The sequence below is a fragment of the Culicoides brevitarsis genome, chromosome 1, assembly GCF_036172545.1.
Source record: "Culicoides brevitarsis isolate CSIRO-B50_1 chromosome 1, AGI_CSIRO_Cbre_v1, whole genome shotgun sequence".
Taxonomy (NCBI): domain Eukaryota; kingdom Metazoa; phylum Arthropoda; class Insecta; order Diptera; family Ceratopogonidae; genus Culicoides; species Culicoides brevitarsis.
Window position 1 is genome coordinate 41,437,597 of NC_087085.1, and position 22,478 is coordinate 41,460,074.

Sequence of the window (22,478 nt, forward strand, 5' to 3'; positions counted from 1 at the left end):
TTGTGAACAGTTTTTTTTTTTCGTTGGACGGTCAATTATTCAATATACAATATATTGTTGTTGTTGATGATGATTGTTTTTTAATTACTTCAATTTTCACTGAATTAAAAACTTTTTTTGTTGTGCTGTTTGTCTGGAGTGCTTCATCAACACAACCTTCATTTGAACAAATTGCATCCATCATCATGACCTAATTTTTTTGCACGTTGCACGGGAATTTTTTAAATGTTATGAAAAAAAATGGGAGGAAATTTTTTTAGTTAATATTTGAGTTTTTTTTCAACCACAATTCATTTGACACTATTTTTAATTAAATTTATGCAGAAAAAAATTTTTTGAATGAAATTTTGAGTTGAAAGGAATAATTTAATCGCATTTTGAATTTTTAGATATAAAATTTAAAATTTTTTTCACAATTTCGTACTCCTCTAGATTTCAAATTTTGCTCTTTCACATTTTCTTACTCCTTCAGATTTCAAATTTTAATTTTTTTTACATTTTTTACTCCTCCAGATTTCAAATTTTAATCTTTCACATTTTCTTACTCCTCCAGATTACAAATTTTAATTTTTTACATTTTTTTACTCCTCTACATTTCAAATTTTACTCTTCTAGAAAAAAATTTTATTTTTTTTCACATTTTCTTACTCCTTCAGATTTAAAATTTTAATTTTTCACATTTTCTTACTCCTTCAGATTTTAAATTTTTCACATTTTAGTACACCTCATAATTTATTTATTTTACATTTTCGTACTCTTTATGATTCAAAAACATGATTTTTGGATTTTAAATAATTAAGAGAAGTTTTTTTGTGGAAAATTTTTAAATTTTAATTATCAAAATTTCACAATTTTGTACTCCTCATAGCATAAAATGTATCATTTGAAAGATTTTCTTTCGATTTTTTCCGTCAAATTTTTACTTTTAACGTTTTTGTACTCCTCACTTCAAAAAATCTGATTTCTCATAACCTTAAAGGTTATCTGATCAGCTGATCCTGTTAAAATTTCCTTCAACATACAAATTTTCTCATTTTTATACTCCTCATTTCACAAATTCGTACTCCTCAAACCCAAATTCGCATTTTTCTTCATAAGAAAATTAAAAAAATATTTTTAAAAAATTTTTCTGAACACTTCATTAGTCACTTTTACACAAAAGCAACAAATTTAGAGAACCATAGAGAATATTAAAAAAAAAAGTTTCATGGTGCGAAATTTTTTAAATGTATTTTTTCACATACATAATATTGCAGAAAAAAAAATACCATCCGTAATCATCATCATTTTTATTTTATTTTATTAATTTTTTTCACTCACATTTGTTACGCAATTGCCTGCAGTTGTAACGGCAAAACATCGGTAGGTACAGCACTTAACGCTTCAATCAATTTTAAAAATTCATGACCATTTGTTGTATTTTTTTTTTAGTAGCAACCCTTTCTTCTCTTTTCTACATTTGTTCATTCAATTAATATTAAAATTTGATCATGTGCGTGTGTGTAAAATGATTTTCCGTTATTTTTTTGTGTGTGTTATCATTAAATGTATGTTAGTAGTATATGTAATGTTAATCTATATGCTAGGCAGTGTATTGGACAATCAAAATGTTGTTTTTTTTTAAATATATATATGTTGTACAGACAATCAATGTTTTATCATTCACATGCATTTTTTAAATGTAAAAAGTAAATTTATGGGATTTTTTTCTCTTTTCTCCGCGTTTCGTGTGTTTTTTATTCATTCACATTAATTCATGAAAATTTTATTATTATTTTCTATTGTGTGTGTGTTTGTGTATTTTTGTGCCGGTCGGTTTTCGGTGCGCTCAAAATTTGCTCTTATTTTTAATTTAATTTAATGTCTGCTTCCGATGCGTTGTTGTTGTTGCTTTAAATATGTTTTAGCATTTTTTTTTTGTTTATTCTCGATATATTTTATTTTTATATTAATGGCAGAATTCTTTTGTTATTAATTAAATATTAAATGCATGTTGTTTGCAGCAGAAGGAATATTTTTTTTATAACATACAAGGACTTTAATTGAATATTTTTTGCATTCATTCTTTGTGTCAGTTTGTTGTTGTTGTTGTTGTTACAAGTCATCAATATATATATTTATTCGTTTTATATATAAAGCTTTTCATTAATTATGTGTCATGTGTCTATACAATTTTATATATATTATTTATGTTATTAAAAGTTTAATTTATTTTTGCTGAATGGAGGTGAAACTGACAATTTTTTTTTTTAATAAATAACCTAAATTAACTCAACAAATACGCCGCAGCCTGTTTCATCAATTTAACCTCCATTCAAGCCGTAGTTTATATATTTTATATATAATCATTAACAATTTATTATTAATTTCGCGTTTTTAATTATAATTATTATTATTATGTTATATTAACTTACTATCAAATGCTAAATACGTTTTCCCCATTTTTTTTTACTTAAATAATGAATTATGCTAGATCCTTATCAATAAATTGGTATGCCATATAATTGCGAAGTTTTCATGTACATGTTCAATTATTTATTTTTTTTATAATAATTTTTTCATTGAAAAAATTAATTCAACCTATTCTTCCTTATTATTTTTGCATCATCATTTATTTCATATATTTTATTATTTTTTTTAATAATAAATATGAATGATTTGAAACGTTTTAAAAAATCTACAAATATATACAAAAATTAGCTTTTTACAATTCACATTGATTTAAAACAATTTTTTTTAAACAATTGCAAAAAAGTATTTTTCCAAAAAATTTCAATTCACACAATTTTTTGTGTTTCGTTATTTTTTTGTATTTAATGTACATGATTTTTAAATTCCTACAGTTTTCAGTATATATATTTTTTTTTGTTATCTAAGTAGTCATTTTTTTATTAATATTTTTTTTTTAAATATTTTAATATTAATAAAAAAGTGTGTTTATAATTTCCGTTCGTTTATCTACATTTTCATTATATAAATTTATGTTTCATTTATATTTGCATCAAAAAATAAATATTATATTATTATTTTGTCTTTTTGTCGTTTTTTTTTCTCATTTTCAAAAAGGAGCGAGGAACAGATATTTGCCCCCGAAAAATTTTTTTTCATGTTTTTGTGTAGTATGCGGTGTATTTTATTATAATAGTGTTAAAGTTGCATTATTGTTTGCACCATCTTCCTCATTGTTATTGTTAATTATTACATTATCATTATTATCATCATAACTATGTGTGAAGTAACGATTAAAAATGTCGCTTATTAATTGTGTAAAATTGATGCCTACGTTCACCTGCTGCTATTTGTTATTCCTATTAATGCTAATATTATCCTCTTCGGGTAATATGAGGGTTCGAAACCAGTTTATGAACCAATTCCATATACTGGAAGCGAACCCGGGTGATTGCTATAAGGTTTCGCTACCCATTTTGAGTAATTCCAATTTTTTCTTTGCAATTTTCGAATAATGTATATCTATTGGCTCATTTGTATCATATAAGCTAGGTGCTTGGAAAATAATTATTATGGTACCTGATATACATAAAAGTGTGAATAACCATAAAAATAGACGATCTATAACCAATGCTACATATTTCCAGTCTTCTTCCACCTGAAAATTAATAAAAAAAAATATTAATTATTAATTTTTACATTAAAATTTATTGTTACGCGAGTTCTTATCTTGTTTGAACAATTTTTTCCTTGTTTAATTTTCATCGAAAAAATTAATCTGCAAATATTTGTTTTAATTAAAAATAAAAAAAAAAACAAAAATTTCATTACGTACAACTTCCCGTTTAAGGAATCATTTTCTGTATAGCATGTTTTTATTTTTTAAATTTTAATAAATTAATTTTTTACTGACATTTTTAAATAATTGCCCCAATGCACATTTGAAAATTTTTTACCCAATGTACATTTGAAAATTTTTACCCAATGTACATTTGAAAATTTTTTTACCCAATGTACATTTGAAATTTTTTTACCCAATGTACATTTAAATTTTTTTACCCAATGTACATTTGAAATTTTTTACCCAATGTACATTTGAAAATTTTTTGACCCAATGTACATTTGAAAAGTTTTACCCAATGTACATTTGAAAATTTTTTGACCCAATGTACATTTGAAAATTTTTATCCAATGTACATTTGAAAATTTTTTTACCCAATATACATTTGAAAATTTTTTAACCCAATATACATTTGAAAATTTTTTTACCCAATATACATTTGAAAATTTTTTAACCCAATGTACATTTAAAAAATTTTACCCAATGTACATTTGAAAATTTTTACCCAATGTACATTTGAAAAGTTTTACCCAATGTACATTTGAAAATTTTTACCCAATGTACATTTGAAAAATTTTACCCAATGTACATTTGAAAATTTTTTACCCAATGTACATTTGAAAATTTTTTACCCAATGTACATTTGAAAATTTTTTTACCCAATGTACATTTGAAAATTTTTTAACCCAATGTACATTTGAAAATTTTTTTACCCAATGTACATTTGAAAATTTTTTACCCAATGTACATTTTAAAAATTTTACTCAAACCTTTTTATTTGTTATTTCAGTTTCAGTTTCGTTAAATGGAAAGTTGTACGTATCTACAAAAAAATAAAAAATGACCACAAACAAATTTTCAATTTTCTTGTCAAATACATAAACTTTGATCACTTGTTAAAAAAAAAATGATCAAAAATACGGACAACAAACAAACAAAAAAAAAGTAATAGATTGTTTTCATGCATATTGAATCAAATGACCAATGTAACATCTCCCATGAGGACCACGACGAACGATTTGTTTTTTTTTGTCCGACATGTCGATGTGTTCTAATCTACTTTTCATATATGAAAATTTGAACATGTGTATTGACTTTCCTTCAGTTGACATGCCAAAAAAAAACATATCGAGACGAAAATGAATATTTTTTTTCGAACGTGCCAACATTTTATTTTTTTTTGTGAAATCTCCCTCAGGATTTGCCAAATTTACCGTTTTTGTCTATTTTTAGACATGATGAGGCGAGAGATGAGGGTTAGATTATTTTAATAAATAGCTGAAAATTATGAAAGGTACAGGGCGTCTCCATGTCAAATACAGGTTTAATGCAAATATTTGAAAAATAAATGTGTCAACAAGGGAAAATTGTATTTTTTTTTGTGGAATTTGGTTTGGAAATGAACAAAATTATAATTTAGTATTATATTTTCCATAATTTGCTGAATTCATCTAATTTCGTGAAACAAAAAATTTTTTTTTTGCCCGAGAGCGAAACCACATTGTATGAAAAATTTTGCTAAACTATTTTTGTTTCTGAGGCTTTTTCTCGCATGTGTGCGACGAGGCATGTTTTGTGAGCTGGAATATTTTTTGGTTAAAACTTTCAGCACACACACGACGATGACTCCCTGCGACTGCATTCATAAACACTTGATTCCAGGGGGTATTTGTTTAACAATATAATGGCAGGAGTTTAGCATATGTGTGAGCGATACATGCAAGGATAAAGTTTTTCCGTGCCGTATACGGGACGAGACGACGACGACGATAAATAAATTGAGCCGGGGATTCTCTTCAACTTGCATGAGGCTTATTTTTGCTGTCATATGCATGTAATGCATCACTGATTGTCACTTGTGTTGTTAGTAGGTTTGCCATTTTTTTGTTTTAGATTAAGAGAAAAAATATTTTCAGAAGGAGATTTTTTAGAAAGTTATAAAGAAATTATATTTAAATTTTTACATCTAAAATTTCTTAAAATTTTTAAAAAATAATTAGGCTTGAAAATATAAAAATACGTAAAAAATTCGTCAATTTTATTTTAAAAAATTATTTGATAATTTTTAAGCTTGAAATTCATCAAAAATTACGGAAAATGCTTTTGGATGTGTTTTGGATGGTTCTCAAGCTTGAAACTAAATAAATAAAATATAAAATACGTAAAAAATACGTAATTTTTATTTTGAGAGCCCATTTAATGACTTTTGAAGCTTGAAAATATGAAAATACGTAAAAAATTCTGAATTTATAAAAAAAAATAAATTGAGTAAATTCAATTAAATTTTTTATTAAGAAAATGTTAGAAATTTTTTGTCTTTATAAAAGTAGTTAAAAATATTTTTTATTTTATTTTTTACTTAAATAAAAGAATTATTAATTTTGGAACTTAATTTAAAATCTTAAATTAAAATTAAAATAAAAAAAAAATAAAATCAAATAAAAATTTAATTTAAATTTTACTTTGATTGTCATTAAAATTGTTGAGCTTTTAATAATAAAAAAAGTTATTAAGAAAATTATTATTAAAAATTATTAATTAATTTTTTTTGTCCTTTATTATTATTTTTTTTTAATTTAATTTTATTACTTTTTTTTGAAGATATTATTTTAAAAGCTTAAAAAAAATATTTAAAATTTTCCATGATAATTTTTTATATTTATGACTTTAAATCTGTTTTATAATAAATTATTTTTTTAATATTTAATTTTTAAAAAATATTTTAATTTAAGTAAAAGAAATTTTAATCTAAAAAAAATCATAAAAATCTAATAAATTAAAAATAAAATTAAAAGTTCTTAAAAATTAAAAAAAATAAAAATTGTATTTATTTTTTATTTTATTTTTTGACTAAAATTTACAAATTTTAAAATTTTTTATTAAATATAATTATAAATTTTTTAAATTATTTTTTTTCAAATAATTAATTTTGATTTAAATTTAATTTGTTTTAATTTTTAATTTTAATTTTTTTTTTCAATTTTAATTTAATTTTTTTTTAATAAATGGCAACCCTACAAAGCACATTTTGTATGTGAGAAAGAGAAATTTTTGCCATTTTAACTTTCGGTTCTTTGTGTGTGTGTGTGTGTGTGTGTCATTTTATTACACTCGGCACAAGAAAAGTTTGGCATCATCCTAAAACCCGAAAAACTTTTGCATGAGTGCGCTCCTCGTTATCGAACGAAGCAATTGTTCTCCGTACACTTTTTGTTCAGCTATGCAAATTTCTTTGTTTCTCTGCTTCAAACGAGCCGACTACGCAGTGACAATAAATTTGTTATGCCATCATTCGATTGACTCGAGACAACAATGGCAAAAACCGAAACGCCTGAAATGTATGTCATAAACTACAAATATTTATTAAAATCATCTCGATGTCGCTACAAATGCAAAGTTCGATCTAGATAAATAGAGTTTGTGGCTTCATGTCGTTTATTGACATTTCAAACAGTTTCATTTATGGAATTGGAAAAGTAATAAATATTTGATTGATGATTCTTGCATTCGGAGGTCGGAAAAATGTAAATAAAAGTTTTATTGCGAGAATTCAGCAAAAATTCCTCCAGAGTGGCTGTAAAATTTTCCGTCAATGAAATGCATTTTTATCACTTGAATTTTTTTTTGTCTGAACGAAATGTGAGGTAATGGCGACTAATGTGATAAAATATCAGAAAATGACAAAAATAAGTGATAAACATGTCAAGAAAACTTTCATCCCGATGCAATTTCTTTCTGCGTCACATTCAAAAAAAAAAAAAAAAAAAAAAAAATCATAAAATTATAACTTCTACCATATTGAATTCCAACAGACATTTTTTTTTGCTTCTTTTATGACTGCAATTCTCTTCATATATTTCTTCAGAAATTCGTTTTCATTCATTTTCGAGCAAGGCAACTTTTGAGCAGGGGTGTCATGTTGATATGAAGTAAACGGAAGTTTTTTGCCTTTTGATAAAATAGACCCGCATAGCAAAGTTACTTGGACACAAAAGTCAAACTTTCAACTTTCGAGCACAAAACAAAGTAATAATAGTCCACATTCATTTTTTTGAAGGCACAAGAAAAAGAGAAATAGAAGGAATCGTAAAACATTTTTAATCCTTGTAACTGCCATGCCATGCTAAAGTTTGTTTTTGTGATATGAAAGAAGGGAGAGAAAAGAAAAAAAATATTAAAACGAAAACTTTTACATTTGAATTGAGCGCAGGCACACACACACACACATCATGTGTATGTCGGAAAAAGTTTAGTGAAATATTTTTTTAATAGGCTTCGTATTCGACGTTCTCGTGTTACTCGATCGTGGAGTGTTAACGTGTGAAAAAATCGTGTTTCGTGGCGAAAAAATATTTTGCGAAAAAAAATTTAATTTAATTTAATTTTTAAATTAATTTTTAAAAAAATTGTTAATTTAAATTTAATTTAATTAAATTAATTAGAAATTTTAATTAATTTTAAATTATTTTTTTTTAAATAATATTTTTTTCTTTTCGATTTTTATTTAATAATAAATAATTATTTTTCAAATAAATAAATTATAAAAATAAATTAGTTTAAATAATTTTTTAATTAATTTTATTTTAGTTTTTGACAATTTTTTTTATTTAATTTATTAATATTTATTTTATTAAATTATTTTTTATTTTAATTTTATATTAAAATTTTAACTTTTATTTAATTTTTAATATGAATTAAACTGAATAAAATAAATTAAAAATTTTAAATATATTTTTTAAATAAAAAATTATTAAAATTATTTTTTTTTTTAAATTTTATAAATTTATTATTAATTTCGATATTATTTTTTAAAAAATGTTTGATTCTTCAAATATAAATTTATTCAATAGTGTTTTTTTTTTATTAAATTAAAATTTAATTTTTTTATTTGGAAATTTTTTAAAAAATCACTTTTCAATTAAATTTTCCTTTTCTTGCAAGAATTTTTATCTAAATTTTTTTTAATTCATTTAAAATTGTAATTATAATAATTTTTCAAAAATCTTAAATATTTTGAAAAAAAATTATAAAATAAAAAATTTACGATATAAAATAAAAATTTAGAAGAAAAAATTAAAATTTTGCTTAAATTTTTAGATTACGAAAAAAAAATTTCTCACACAAATCTGAAAAAAAGCGTCGAGATGTGCTCGCCTTCATATCTTTAAACCACTCCAAGTAGCGTTCGTTATTAGTCGAAAAAAAAATCCGCATTCCGAACGTACGAAAAGAACATGAGTAAAAAATAAAAAGTTTTTATCGAGATTTCGACAAATTTATTTTACTTTTGTGTGTACTTCGTCGTCGCTGTCTTTTAAATTTTTTTCTTCCTCTTTTAGGTGCATGTCAGAGAGAAATTTCTGTGCCGATCAGGTTTATGTCAAAGAGATGTTCATTGAGTGTGTCGCCTGGTTTCTAAATTTAATCGTAATGTCATCGAAGTAATTGGATATTCAACTGATGTTACTCGAAAATGGATTTGAAATGATTTCTCGTTTGCTTTTTAACGAAAAATCACAAACAAATATTTGCAGAAAAACTCAAAGTCAAGTCAAGTTATTAAAAAAAATCTACTTACGTTTTCAAATTTATCCTTATTTTTTACATGTTGCGCAACAAATCTTGACGCTTCAATTGTTTTCTCGTAGTCTCTAAGTATTGGCTTCTCGAATGTCGGGCTAATGTCGCCGCAACAATCCGTCGGACTAAGATCACCATTGTGATTGTGATGTCCCGGAGGACTAAATAAGTCATCATCTCCACTCGATATTGGCAGTGCTGGTAATGGAGATTCGCTACAAAAATTTGGGTGTACACCCCCTGACGACGGCGCTATATCAAAACGTGATGGCAGTGCTGAAAATAGAAAGAAAAGGAGAAATTTCGTGTTAAAAATCTTTTTTATATGAAATTTTATATTTTTTGCTTTGTTGGAATGTAAATGATTATGAAGATCATAATTTCCGTGGTTTTTCATCTTTTTATACTTTTCTTTTATTTTTTGTCTCCAAAAATTATATTTTCACTGTGCAACAAATTTCCCCATTATATATTTTTTTTTATAAATTTAAAAAAATATTTTTTTTTCTATTATTTTTAAATATTTTTTGGATGATAATATTTTTAAAAATTATTGAAGATTCATTTAATGTTTTTTATAAAATTTACTTGTTTCAAAAAATAGTTTTTTTTTTTTAATTAATTTTAATTATTTTTTTTATTATAATTAATTTATTATTTCGAAATGAAAATTATTTTTTAATTTAATTATTTTTTTAAAATTATTTTTAAATTTATTTTTTTAATAAATATTAAAATAATAAATAATAAATTTAATTTTTTTTATTATTTTTATTAAATTTGTTTTAAAACCTTATTTTTATATATTTTGAATTAAATAATTTTAAATTATTTAAAAATCAAAAAAAAAAAAAAAAATATTCATAAAATAATAACAGATTTTTGGAGATTTCTTAACAAAAAGTATCAAAAATATTTAAAATTAAATTTACAAATTAATTAAAATTATTTAAAATTTAAAATTTAAGATAAATATTTTTTTTGTGTTTTTTAAGAATTTTATAAAAAAATATTATGATAAATATTTAAAAAAAAATATTAAAAAATATTTTAAGATTAATAAATGAAAATTTTTGGAATAACTCGAAAATTTTTTGCACTGTAAAATTTGAATATTTTTTTTTATTTTTGAAAATTTATTTTTTAATTAAAATAATTTTTAAAATATTTAAAAAAAAATATTTTGAGAGTAATTCATGAAAAAAAAAAAAAATTTTTTTTAATAATTTACAAAATTCGTCGCACTGTAATTTTTTTTTATTAAAAAAAAAACACCCGTATTTGATTAAACCTCTGTAAGAAAAATGACAAAAACATCCAAAAATTACGCCGGTGAGTCTCGATAAATCGTCTCATAATGCTCTTAAATGTAGCGTAATACAATTCGGTCGAAAAATTCGACATTATCATATTTGTTGTGGTTACATTTTTTTGCTCCTTCCTCGGGATTTAATTTTTAAGAGGGACGGAAATTTAAATAAGGATCAATAACGATGACGATGAAAGAGACCGGTGTCCAAGAAATATAGATCAAAGGACAAAATATTATTATCTTTCCTTTTTATTTTATTTTTTTCTTCATTTCCAATTTTTTTTTTGCTTCTCAAGAGTTCCAATAACGAGACATCAACAACAACAAAGTGTAACATTAGACGGTCTTGTCAACGAGGCAGCGGCAAAAAACAAGGGAAAAGGAGTCGTCGAGAAGTAATAATATTGAAATATCCGACATTTCTTTTATTATTAAAGAAGGAGAGGTTTCCTTTGTCATTTCGTTATAGTGCTGCTGTCGGACCATCGTCTTCATCGTGGTAAAATAATAGCCTCAAATATCATTTACTTGGCATTTTTTCGTGATTTCTTCGTCTTTTTTCACGTTATCTCTCTGATATTGACCTCGTTCTCGTTGTTTGTTTTTATTTCGCTGCGGTGTTTGGATGAGTAAGTGGGCGAATTAATAGATTTTTTTTTGTTTTGGGAACTGTCGTGTCTGTCTATAACGCATCCTTGAAACACAAATTTAATCAAATAATGATATTGTTTTTCGCTTTTTTCGCTATTGCGGTCTATATTTAGAAGCGAGCGGTGCCTTCGGAGAATATGTGAAAGATTATCGAGAGACGACTTGAGATGAAAACGAAAACAATTGTCGTAACTGATGATTGTTTGTCGTCTTCAGAGGCGGAGGCTTGTGTGTGTTTTTATGTATTGTTTGTCCAAAAATCCATATATAAATAAATAATAACGACAACAATTCTCCGAAGAAAATATACGAAGAAAAAGACGAAGAAGAAGAAAAATGAATATAAAAGAGATACATTCGAAAAATTTTGCATATTTTATTATTATTGTGCCTTAGTCAAACAATGTTATTTAAAGTATATTTACTTTTTTCATTGAAAGGAAAAAAAAATACGTGGGAAAAAATGGCGAAGATGAAAAATATTACTTGAGCGTATTTTTTTTTAATTTAAAATATTAAAAAAATAAAAAAAAATAATTTTCAAGAGAAAATTGTGTATAATTATTAATTTTAATTTAATTTTAAATAATATATTTTAAAATAAAAATTTAATATTTTTTAAAATTTGTTTTAATTTTTAGTTTAATTTAAAAACATTTCCAGATTTTTTTTTTACTTATTTAAAATAATAAAATATAGAAGAGTCAAATAAATTATTTAATTTAAATAATTTAAAATTTAATTTTTAATTTATTTTAAATGGCTCCTGTACATCGAAAACGCAAAATTTAGAAAAAGTCCAAAACAAAAGTTGTTTCTAACATCAAAATTTCATACTTGAGACGGAGAATTGATTTTAATTTTGAAAAATTATTGAGCCCTCATAAAAGCATTTTGACTTAAATTTTTTTCGCTAACAATTTTAAATGGCTCCTTACATCGAAAACGCAAAATTTAATTAATTAATTTAATTTGTTTCTAAAAAAAATAATAATTTTATTTTGAATGGATAACGGTAAATAAATAATTTTTAAAATATTTTTTTTTTATTTTTTTATTTTTTTTAAATTATTCTTTTTATAAAACTTAAAAAAAATATTAAAAATATAATTATTTATTTTATATTTTTTAATAAAAATTATTTATATTTAATTAATTATTTTGAAAATTATTATTTATTTTTTTTTTAAATTATTTATAGAATTATTTATTTATTTATTAATAAATTATTTGTTAATTTTTTTATTTTTCTTCGAAGTAACTCTTTAGGTTTTTGTTAATTTTATATTTTTTTTTAATTTAAATTTAAAATTTAAAAATTTATTTTAATTTGATGATTTTTTTTTATTTTTTAATTGTTTAAAAAATTATTTTTATTTATTTATTTTTTTAAAAAATAATTTTTAAGTAAAGAATTCATTCAACATGAAAAAGGCGATTCAACAAAAAAAAAACTCAATAAAGCGTTTATTTTATTTTAATTTTTTCGAGGAATGTGCTTAAAAATTTTTACCTAGCTAAAATGTGTATCTTTTGCATCAGGGGAATTGTATTAAAATTAAATGAAATTTCATCTGGAATACATAAATAGTGATTCTCCGTGGAATATCATTATTTATCTTACTTAATATTTTATACCTCCAACAGTCGAATTGTCGAAAAAAAAATAAAAATACAAATTTTTACTCACCGGGTATATCATAGTCCGTACTATAACGGTTCCCACAAAAACCATATTTATCTACATCGGGCGGCACTTGAAATACGTTAACATCGGTGAGAACAACATCACGCTGTTGTTGATGCTGCTCAGTTTCATCATCGTCCTTTTTGGGTCGTTCGATGCATAAAATTTTAGGCAAAATGTCGATAAAGACTCGTTGCACCCACGGTGCCATTTTGTGCGTAACGGGCGATCTGCGAGCGACAAAAACAAATAAAAATTAATTTTTGCACCCAATTAAAGGCTTTTGTGTCACGACGACGAGAGAAAAAAACAAACAGAGGGTCAGCGAAATTGATTAAATCGTCTGTTAGGTCGGTCGGTAAACAAAAATGCATTCATGGCATGTCATGCGTAAACAAATCGGTTATTGATATGTTGGAAAAGCGTTTAACAAAGAGGACAAATAAATAAACAGATTAAGTATTCAGAAATCGATGATGATGGGAGCGATAAATATTTGTCAAACAAAACTCACCTAAAATTAACGTTCAACACGGCGATCGTAACAACTACCGATAATGTAACTAGTATCATGGTGAACAATAAATATTTTCCTAATAACGGTACTGTTAATGATGTTGCCGGAATTATTTCGGTTAACAAAAGAAAAAACACAGTCAACGATAGCAAAATACTGATGCACAATGATATCTTTTCGCCCGATTCACTTGGCAAATAAAATACGAGCACGGATAAAAAGGAAATTCCCACGCACGGGATTATCAAATTAACTGTATAAAATAATGTTTTTCTCCTTATCGTTATATTAAATATTATATCCGGATATGGTTCTTCACAACAACTATAAAATTTTTCATTTCTAACGGCAGGCACCTTCATAATATCCCATTCAACTGATATATAATAATCCTGAAGATCGATACCGACCTCAATGGTATCGGAGTCGGGAGACTGTAGTAAGTGACGTAAGTCAACCTGCGAACGAAAAAAATTATCATTAATCATTAAATATTTATTTTATTAAAAAAAAATTGTCGATAAAAAAAATTTTTTCTTTGAAAACATTAATTTTGAATAATTTAATTTTCATGAAAAATTTATTTTTTTTACATAATAAAATTTTCAATAAATTTAAAAAAAATTATTTTCAATGAAATTATTTTATATATAATTTAAAAAATTTTTATTTAAAAAAATTTTAAATTTAAAATAATTTTTTTAATTGAAATTTATTTAATATTAATTAAATTAAATTAAATATTGGAATTAAATTATTTAATAAAAATATTATTTAAATTAAATTATTTTTTAAAATAATTAATAAATAAATAATTAAATAAATTATTTAAAAAAAATTTTAAATTTTAAATTTTTAATTAAATTTAATAAAATAAATTAAATGTTCTTCTCATGAAAATTTTTCTAATTATTTTTTTTAATGAATAGAATAAATTTTTAATAAAAAAAATTTTAATGCATTTTTATTGAATGAAAATTTTTAATTAAAAATTCATTAAAAAAACATACAAACATTAAAAAAAATAATCTTTAATTTTATTCTAATAAATTTTGATAATTTTAGTAAAATTTATATAGAATTTGATTTAAAAAATATTTAAAGAAATTAAATTAAAAATAAATCTCCTTTTTCATGAATAATTTTTAAAATTTATATTTTAAAATAATTTTTAATAAATGAAGATAAATTAAAAAAAAAAATATTTTACAATGACTTTAAATAAATTTACAATTTAACTCCAATTAAAAAATTTTAAGAAAAGTTACAAAAGTATCAATTTTTCAATCAAATTAAATTTTCTGGTTCACCGAAAAAATAAGCAAAAACAACTGATCATTGTTTAATGTTTATTTTTTAGCGTCATCCAGTCAAAAATCCCCCCAAGGTTTAATTACGAAGAAAAATTTTGCGTTTTGTTCACTTTTCAAACAATTCCCCAACAATTTCTATTTTTTGGTTATTTATTTTACAAAAAAAAAGTAAATGAATTTTATAACAATCAATTCATTGGAAAACCCTTGATTTTCACTTAAATTTGTAACCAACAAACAAAGAGATACTTTTGTTTCGATTTTTCATGAAAAAAACAACAAAAAAATAATAAAATTTAAACTTACCATGTAACCATCATATGTCCATGAACCGAATTTCATAAAGCACGTTTGTTCATCGAAGGGAAAATATTCCACATCAATTTCACAAAATGACTTGTAGATGGCAGGTGGCTTCCATATTACTTTACCCGTATGATGTAAAATTGCTTTTGTCATTATTGTCACTTCATAATTTCCATCAGCGCTGCAAAAAAGAGCGGGAGAAGAGAGAAAAAGTTGAGATAACGTTGCGGAGTAATATTTTATTTTGAATATTTTGTCATTGCTTGTCATTGTCACGATATTTATGAAGAAAAGACGGAGAAAATAGTGTGAAGGAATAAATAAATGAGTTAATGTTGAAGAATTTGCACCCGATTTATTGTTGTCGTTGGTGCACTTTTGTGTCAATTTTTGTTCAAGAAATATTTTACGAGAATGAAAAATTAAGTTAAAAAATTATTTAGGTTTATTTTTGCTTTTTTGAAGATTTTATGAATCAAATAATTAATTTTTATAGGAATAAATAAATAAAGAAAATAATTAAAAATTAATGATTTTCATTTTTTCAAATTAATTTAATATTTTAATATATTTTTAAAAATATATATTTTTTAAATTTATTTTAATTTTTTATTTATTTTTTTTATTTTTAAATTTGTTCAAAAATATTTAATTTTAATCAAAAATTTTAATTAAATTTAAATTTGAAGTTATAAATGTTTTATAAAATTTTTTAAGTAAAATTCTTCTTTATTTAAAACTGACTTAAAATTTCATTGAAATATTGAGTTATATTTAATATTTATATTTTTTTCTCCCAAATTAAGAAAAAATAAAATTTATATTTTTTTAAGAATTTTCTAAAATTAAATATTAATTGATAAATTAATTTAAATATTTTTATTATTAATTTTTAAAATTATTTTTAAGATTGTTTTTATGAATTCATTTATTTTATTATTTTTTTTTAATTTTAATAAAATATTAATTTTTTTTAAAATTTTTTTTTTTTATTTTTTTTAAATTTAATTTTTAACATAAAATTATCGATAATTTATTTTTGTTAAAAATTTAATTTTTCTCTCTAAAATTTTAGCAAAAATTCAAGTTTATAAATTTAAAAAATTAATTATAATTTAATTTTTAATTTAATTAATATTTAATAAATAATTATTTTTTTAATTTTAATTTTTTATTAAATTTTTAATTTAATTTAAATTTAAAAATAATTCTAATTTTCATAAAAAAATAAAATAAATGTCCTGAATTGCTAAAATTCAACCATGTAAGTACCTTTAAATTTTTAAAGCTTATTAAAAAAGCATGAAAACTCCCTATTAAAACACACGGAGGCAACACACTTCATTCATCATCATTTAATAATAATAAGGTTACATTTTTTCTTGCTCCAAAATTAATTCGCATAATATTGTTTTAGGATTCGCTGTATCAATTACATTACATCAATTAAGTGAAATGAATATTCATTGTTTCGAGGTTGCTGTGTCGCTCATGTCTATTAAACGTATACGCACATAATAATTTCCTGCGGTATATCGACAGCGAAACAAGTAAGTAAGTAAGTGGTTTTGTTCAAAATGATAATTACTGGTTTTCATTTTGTCTCCGTTTTATCCCTTTAAGTTACTGCATGCCTAATGATCGAATTTGAAATCCTTGGAAGTGCAATCTAATTTGCATGTAATTTAAAGTAACTTAATTCCGACATTTTTAAAGAACACGGTCGTACACCGTCATCATGCTCTAATAAATTTTCATTAAAATTGTCTGTTCTGGATGTCTCAATATCCGTATGTAGCTTTGAAGTTGCGTCGAAGGGGGAGGGGGACAGAGGAAAAAGAGACAAAAGCTAATCAAAAGTTTTATTAAACTTCCTTTGATAGAAAATTTTCCAGAAACTTTTCACGATAAAGGGTAAATTTCTCGAATTACATCGAAGGAAAAAGAAAAAAAAATCTTGTTGCCGACAAAAAGTTGCCCATTAAAATCTGATACGACATAAAATTGCATTCATATGAATCGTACAACTAAAAAAATGTAATTTACCAACTTGAGCACTTTAATCTCTTATTCATTTATTTTAACCGAGAAATGGTCCCTTTCGCACTCACTTCGCTTCTCCTCCCCCGTCTTCGGTTTTGCGTCTCCCATTTTTATTTTCATTATTATTGTTATTATTATTTTAAGCTCGAGTCGTCTTCTTTTATATTAATGTTAAAACATTAAATAAAATAAAATAAAAATAAAAACGGAATTAGGTCAATTTCATTATACACTGATGAATAAAATGTCAGTATCAGTTAGCGTCAACTCACAGAGAGTGATATTTATTTTCATGAAAATTTTCTCCTTGAACGACCGCCAGCATGGACTTGACTAGGGTAATATCAAAAAAGTGTTCCTTTTGTCTGTGAGTGCGCGCGGGAGAGTTAGTTAGTTCGTTTCTTTTCTTTCTTTTTTTTATTACTCTATGTTCAACACTCTCCTCGCTCTGTCATTAAACAACGACGACACACAAAATGTTGATGAAACGAGTATAATTTTTGCAGTGTACACGAGATTTTATGCCATGGGATAAGAGGATATAAAATGGTTTGCAATTAATTACATGGGAGAGACACTTTAGCACATAGCGCAACTTCGTCTTCGTCTTCGTGCCTCTCGCTCTCTACTTCATAAATCACACATTATACAGTTGATTATTATTAAAACAATTTTTTACTTCTTCCTCTACTTCGTCTTGGTCGCTTTCTTATCATCATTATCGTGCAACGCCATCGTCTTTTAATTTTTACAAAGTTTTCCTGATTTTATTTTTTTAGCATTTACAAGGCGTCTCCATTTTTTGATTTCAAACCACGTGACTCATAGATGGATATTTTGAATTTTTGCCCAATGCAAATTTAATTTTTTTTAGCAATACATATTTTAAATTATCATCCCAAAGTATAATTTTAATTTTCATCCCAATGCACATTGTAAACTTCACTCTTATGAAATTTTTATATTTTTTAACCACGTGACTTTTGAATATATATTTTTAACTTTTATTTTAATAAAAATTTAATTTTTTGCCCAAAAGCTTATAAAAATTCAAAATTTTTCAAAATTTTTATGACCCAATGCACATTTAAAAATTTTATTCTATTTTGAATATTTCGAATTTTGAACATTTTTAAATTTTTTTTTTAATGTATCAAATTTAAAAAATTTAAAAAAATTAGCCCAATGCATATTTTTAATTGTTATCATTTAAAAAAGTATTTTAAATTTAAATATTTACAATTTTTTTTTTTGTTTGTGACCCAATGCACATTGATAAAATTTTCAAATATTTGAAAATTTCCTGATGAAAAAATTTTTAATTTTTTTTGACCCAATGCATATTTTAAAAATTTTAAAATTAAAAATTTCCAAAAAAAAATACAATTTATTTTATTTAATTTTTATTTTTTAGCCCAATGCATATTTTAAATTTTATTTTGACCCAATGCAAAAAAAAATTTTAGCCCAATGCACATTTTAAAATTTCCCCATATTTATTTTAAAAAATCCGTTCTACGTGACAAAAGAAGTCACTTCAAACGCTAATTCACGAGTCAAGTTGCATTATTATCGTCGTACTTCGCAAGTCCAATGAAGGCACAACAAATGTAATTATCCATCTGTGACTCGTTTTGTTTGTTATTTACATGCAGATGAATAAATAAAAGTAAAGAACGACGACGAAGCAGGAGAACGAGGCGGATGAATATAAGTGGGAAAAAGAGTGAAACTGGACAAGTCATTGTTAACTCATTTATTTTATCCTTATTTAATTTTTAATTTTTCCGTGATTATGTTTACTGTTGATGTTTAAAGGAGATCGCAGTTTGTCATTTTTTTTCGCATTTAATCTCATTTGACGTACTTAACTTTAAAAAAAGGGAGAAAAAAAATGCGGTACTTACTTGTTATATAATACAATATCTGGAAGCCATATATGTTCTGATGGTACATGCAGTGTGTCAACTCCGCCATAATCATCTGGATTCCATTTTAGTTTGTAATCATTCCACTCCTATTTTGCACGCGAGAATAAAAAGGAAAGAAAAAAAAAGATTTTATTCCGAGAAAAAAATAAATGCAAGTTGCGGGCAAATGGTTGAGATAAGTGTCGACTTAATGGTGCATTACATTGAATTAGGGGCACATCCCATTTCTTCCTTTTTTTCTTCTTCAAACATTTTCTTTTGAAAAGTGCGTGTAAATAAAATTACCGCGCGTTAAATTGCAACCCTTGTGAATAATTTTTTTCTTTCTCACACACTCCCATAATTTATTAAACATTAAATTGAAATGAACAACTTTTAAAGGTCTAAATGTTTTAAATTTATCTATTCAAGAAGAAAAAAAACTGTCATCGAATTACAACAAAAAGACAACGCACACGCAGTAATTGAATTTGTGTTTCTTTTGCCGATACGCCGAAAGGCAAGAAACAATGAAAAAGCACTCTATCTACTTTTTCTTAGAAAAAGCGACGAGAGAAAAAGAAGATAATAATACGTGAAACGCTTTTATGTGTGCGAGTGTGTAAGAAACCAGTAAATTTATTTAAAATTAAATTTATCATTCCCAAATGTATAATATTATAAATTGCAATGAATATTTTACTTGATAAAAGGAAGTTATAGCTGCGAATGGTTAATGTCATGTTCTTCTCTTTTTTTTTTGTTCGCGAGAATTTTTCGCGGGAATGGGTGATTTGAACATCTGATAACCTTGTGAAGTTATTTAATAAATTTTGGAAAAATAAAGTTTTATGAAATTTTATGTTTAAGAAATTTTTTAGACATTATTAAATACTTTAAAATGAAAATAAGAAATTATTAAAAAAATGATTAATTTTGTCAAAATATTTAAATTAAAAATATTTAATAAATTTAAATAAATCAATTCAAAAAAATAAATATTAATTAATTTAATTATTTAATTTAATTTAATTTTTTTAAATTTAAATATGTTTAAACATAAAATTTCTATTGCAAAATTAAAAAAAAAATAAATAAATAAAATAAAATAAATAATTAAAAAAATATTTATAATAATTTTTTAATTTTATAAATAATTACACCCCATTATACATTTATTTATGAAAAATTAATCATAAAGTTAAGTGTCATTTTTAACATCTTTCGATTTTTTAATATTAAATTTTTAATTTAATTTAATTTATTTTTTAATTTAAAAATAAAAAAAAATAATTAATTATTTTTTAATTGACTTTTATTATTATTTTTAATATTATAATATTTTATTATTTTTTTAAATTTATTAAAAATTTATTTATAAAAAATAAAAAATTTGCATTAAATATATATTTAATACAGTAAATTATTATTTAAAATTAAAATTAAAATTTTGAAAAATTAACTTTAAGTTTGAAAATTATTTAAAAATATTTTATAATATATTAATTTATAATTTAAATATTTTTTTCAAATTTGAATATTTATTTATTTATTTTTTTTTACAAGCAATAATTTTACTATCAAGAATTTAATTTTTAATTTAATATTTGATAAAAATATTTTTTTTTTATTATTTATTTATTTTTAAAATATATTTTTTTTCATTAAAAAAAATATTTTTATAAAATCATGAAAAAAAATTATAATAAAAAATAAATAAAATAAAATATAAAATTACTTAATACTTCCTTCCTTTCAAGGCCCCCACAAAAGCTCTCCATCATGAAATAAATATATATTGTTATGTCAAAGTATGTCAATTCCTCTGTCAACTTGTACAACACTGATAAAAGCATTAATCATACTTATTCTAACAATCGTACAACAATCATCAGGCAAGTTGTGGGAGCAATATATAGAAAGAGTGAGAGAACGAGTAATTTGAGTCTGAAGTGTTAAGCATATTGAAACACAATAAATGAAACAACTACCGACCCACAATAATGTCAAAACGAACAATATCAGACAAATAATACTTTTCTTATGTCGAGTCTCCATCATGCACGTAACCCACATATAACCTTGCGCATTATTATTAAATATATATATATATTTTAAGATAAATTCTCACAAGGAAATTTGAAACGCATTGTTGCACATCACATTTTGTACAATTAAGAGTTATTCTAGCATGATGGACTAAAACATAAATTTCATCCGAGTTCTGATTATTTTTTTTTTTGTTTTTTTTTGCCCGACCCCAAAAGAGAGCAAATGTTGTGTTGTCGCTCGAAAAAATAAAAGTTACGAACACAAACAAACATTTTTCGAGGGAAATGTGATTGTGAAAGTTGCCTTTGATCCGACAACAAAGAAAATTGTGTTTTGTGCAGAGGCATCGGAGCAATGGGAATTAATGGCAAAAAAAGTGATTGGCTTCGCTTGGCTTCACGAAACATGAGGCGTATACTCTGGAGTGTGAAAAACTAGTTAGTTTGGGATTTGTCAACCGTAAACTTTTTTTTTTGTGAGAACAGACGAAAAAGTATTTAAATATTTTCACCAAAAATAAAATAATAAAAAAAATAAATAAATAAAGTTATCAAAAATTTCTGAGAAAAATATTAAGAAAAGTTGTTCAACATCAAACTTTAATGGAAAATTGACAGCAGCTTAAAATACCTTCGTTTCAAGCAAAAGTGAGAAAAACTTCTTTGGAAATCAAATTTATACAAAAATAATATTTATGTTTACCACGAACTCAATTACCAATTTTATGTCGTTTATCATATTATTGACTCAATATGAATTCTTGAAAATTTTTGTTTATTTTTAAATTGTACAGTAAATTTATAATATGGCTTTAATTTTCTTAAAGCAGCCAAAAAAATCGTAAAAAAAAAATCTAAAAATATTTTATGTTTATTTTTAACTTTTTTTTTTTTGGGATGTGCCCTTTTTTTCTTAATATAATAATAATGAATAAATTGGTAATGAAATAATTTAATAAAAATTAAGGACTTACCTGTTCTACCCACACATTCGTTGTCATGATTTGATTTTTTAAGTTCTGTAAAAAAAAGAAAAATATTTTTGGTTAATTAATTTAAATATTTAAAATATTAATTTAAATTTAAATTTTTAATTATTAATTTAAATTGATTTTAATTTTTTTTAAATTTAATTTTTGTAATTTTAATAATATATTAATTTAAATTAATAAAATTATTTAATTAAAATTAAAAATTAATTTAAATTAATTAAAATTAAAAATAACTTAAATTAAAATTTAAATTATTTAAATTTAATAAAAAAAAGTAATTTTTTTTTTTTATTTTAATTGATTTTAATCTTTTAAATTAATTTTAA

At 23.2% G+C, this 22,478-nt stretch overlaps 1 protein-coding gene across 1 annotated transcript in view; it reads right to left on the reverse strand.

The window, feature by feature from the left end:
- Positions 1 to 2,979: 2,979 nt before the first annotated feature.
- Positions 2,980 to 22,478, reverse strand: part of LOC134827703 (acetylcholine receptor subunit alpha-like 1) — a 104,334-nt gene continuing 84,835 nt past the window's right edge. Inside the window, exons 4-10 of the mRNA XM_063840468.1 lie at positions 22,135 to 22,179; positions 19,107 to 19,216; positions 15,157 to 15,337; positions 13,535 to 13,995; positions 13,024 to 13,250; positions 9,369 to 9,646; positions 2,980 to 3,607 (exon numbers count right to left, since the gene is read on the reverse strand). Of these exons, the coding sequence (XP_063696538.1) occupies positions 3,404 to 3,607; positions 9,369 to 9,646; positions 13,024 to 13,250; positions 13,535 to 13,995; positions 15,157 to 15,337; positions 19,107 to 19,216; positions 22,135 to 22,179 (1,506 nt within the window). The 3' untranslated portion in view covers positions 2,980 to 3,403. The remainder of the gene's footprint in view (positions 3,608 to 9,368; positions 9,647 to 13,023; positions 13,251 to 13,534; positions 13,996 to 15,156; positions 15,338 to 19,106; positions 19,217 to 22,134; positions 22,180 to 22,478) is intronic.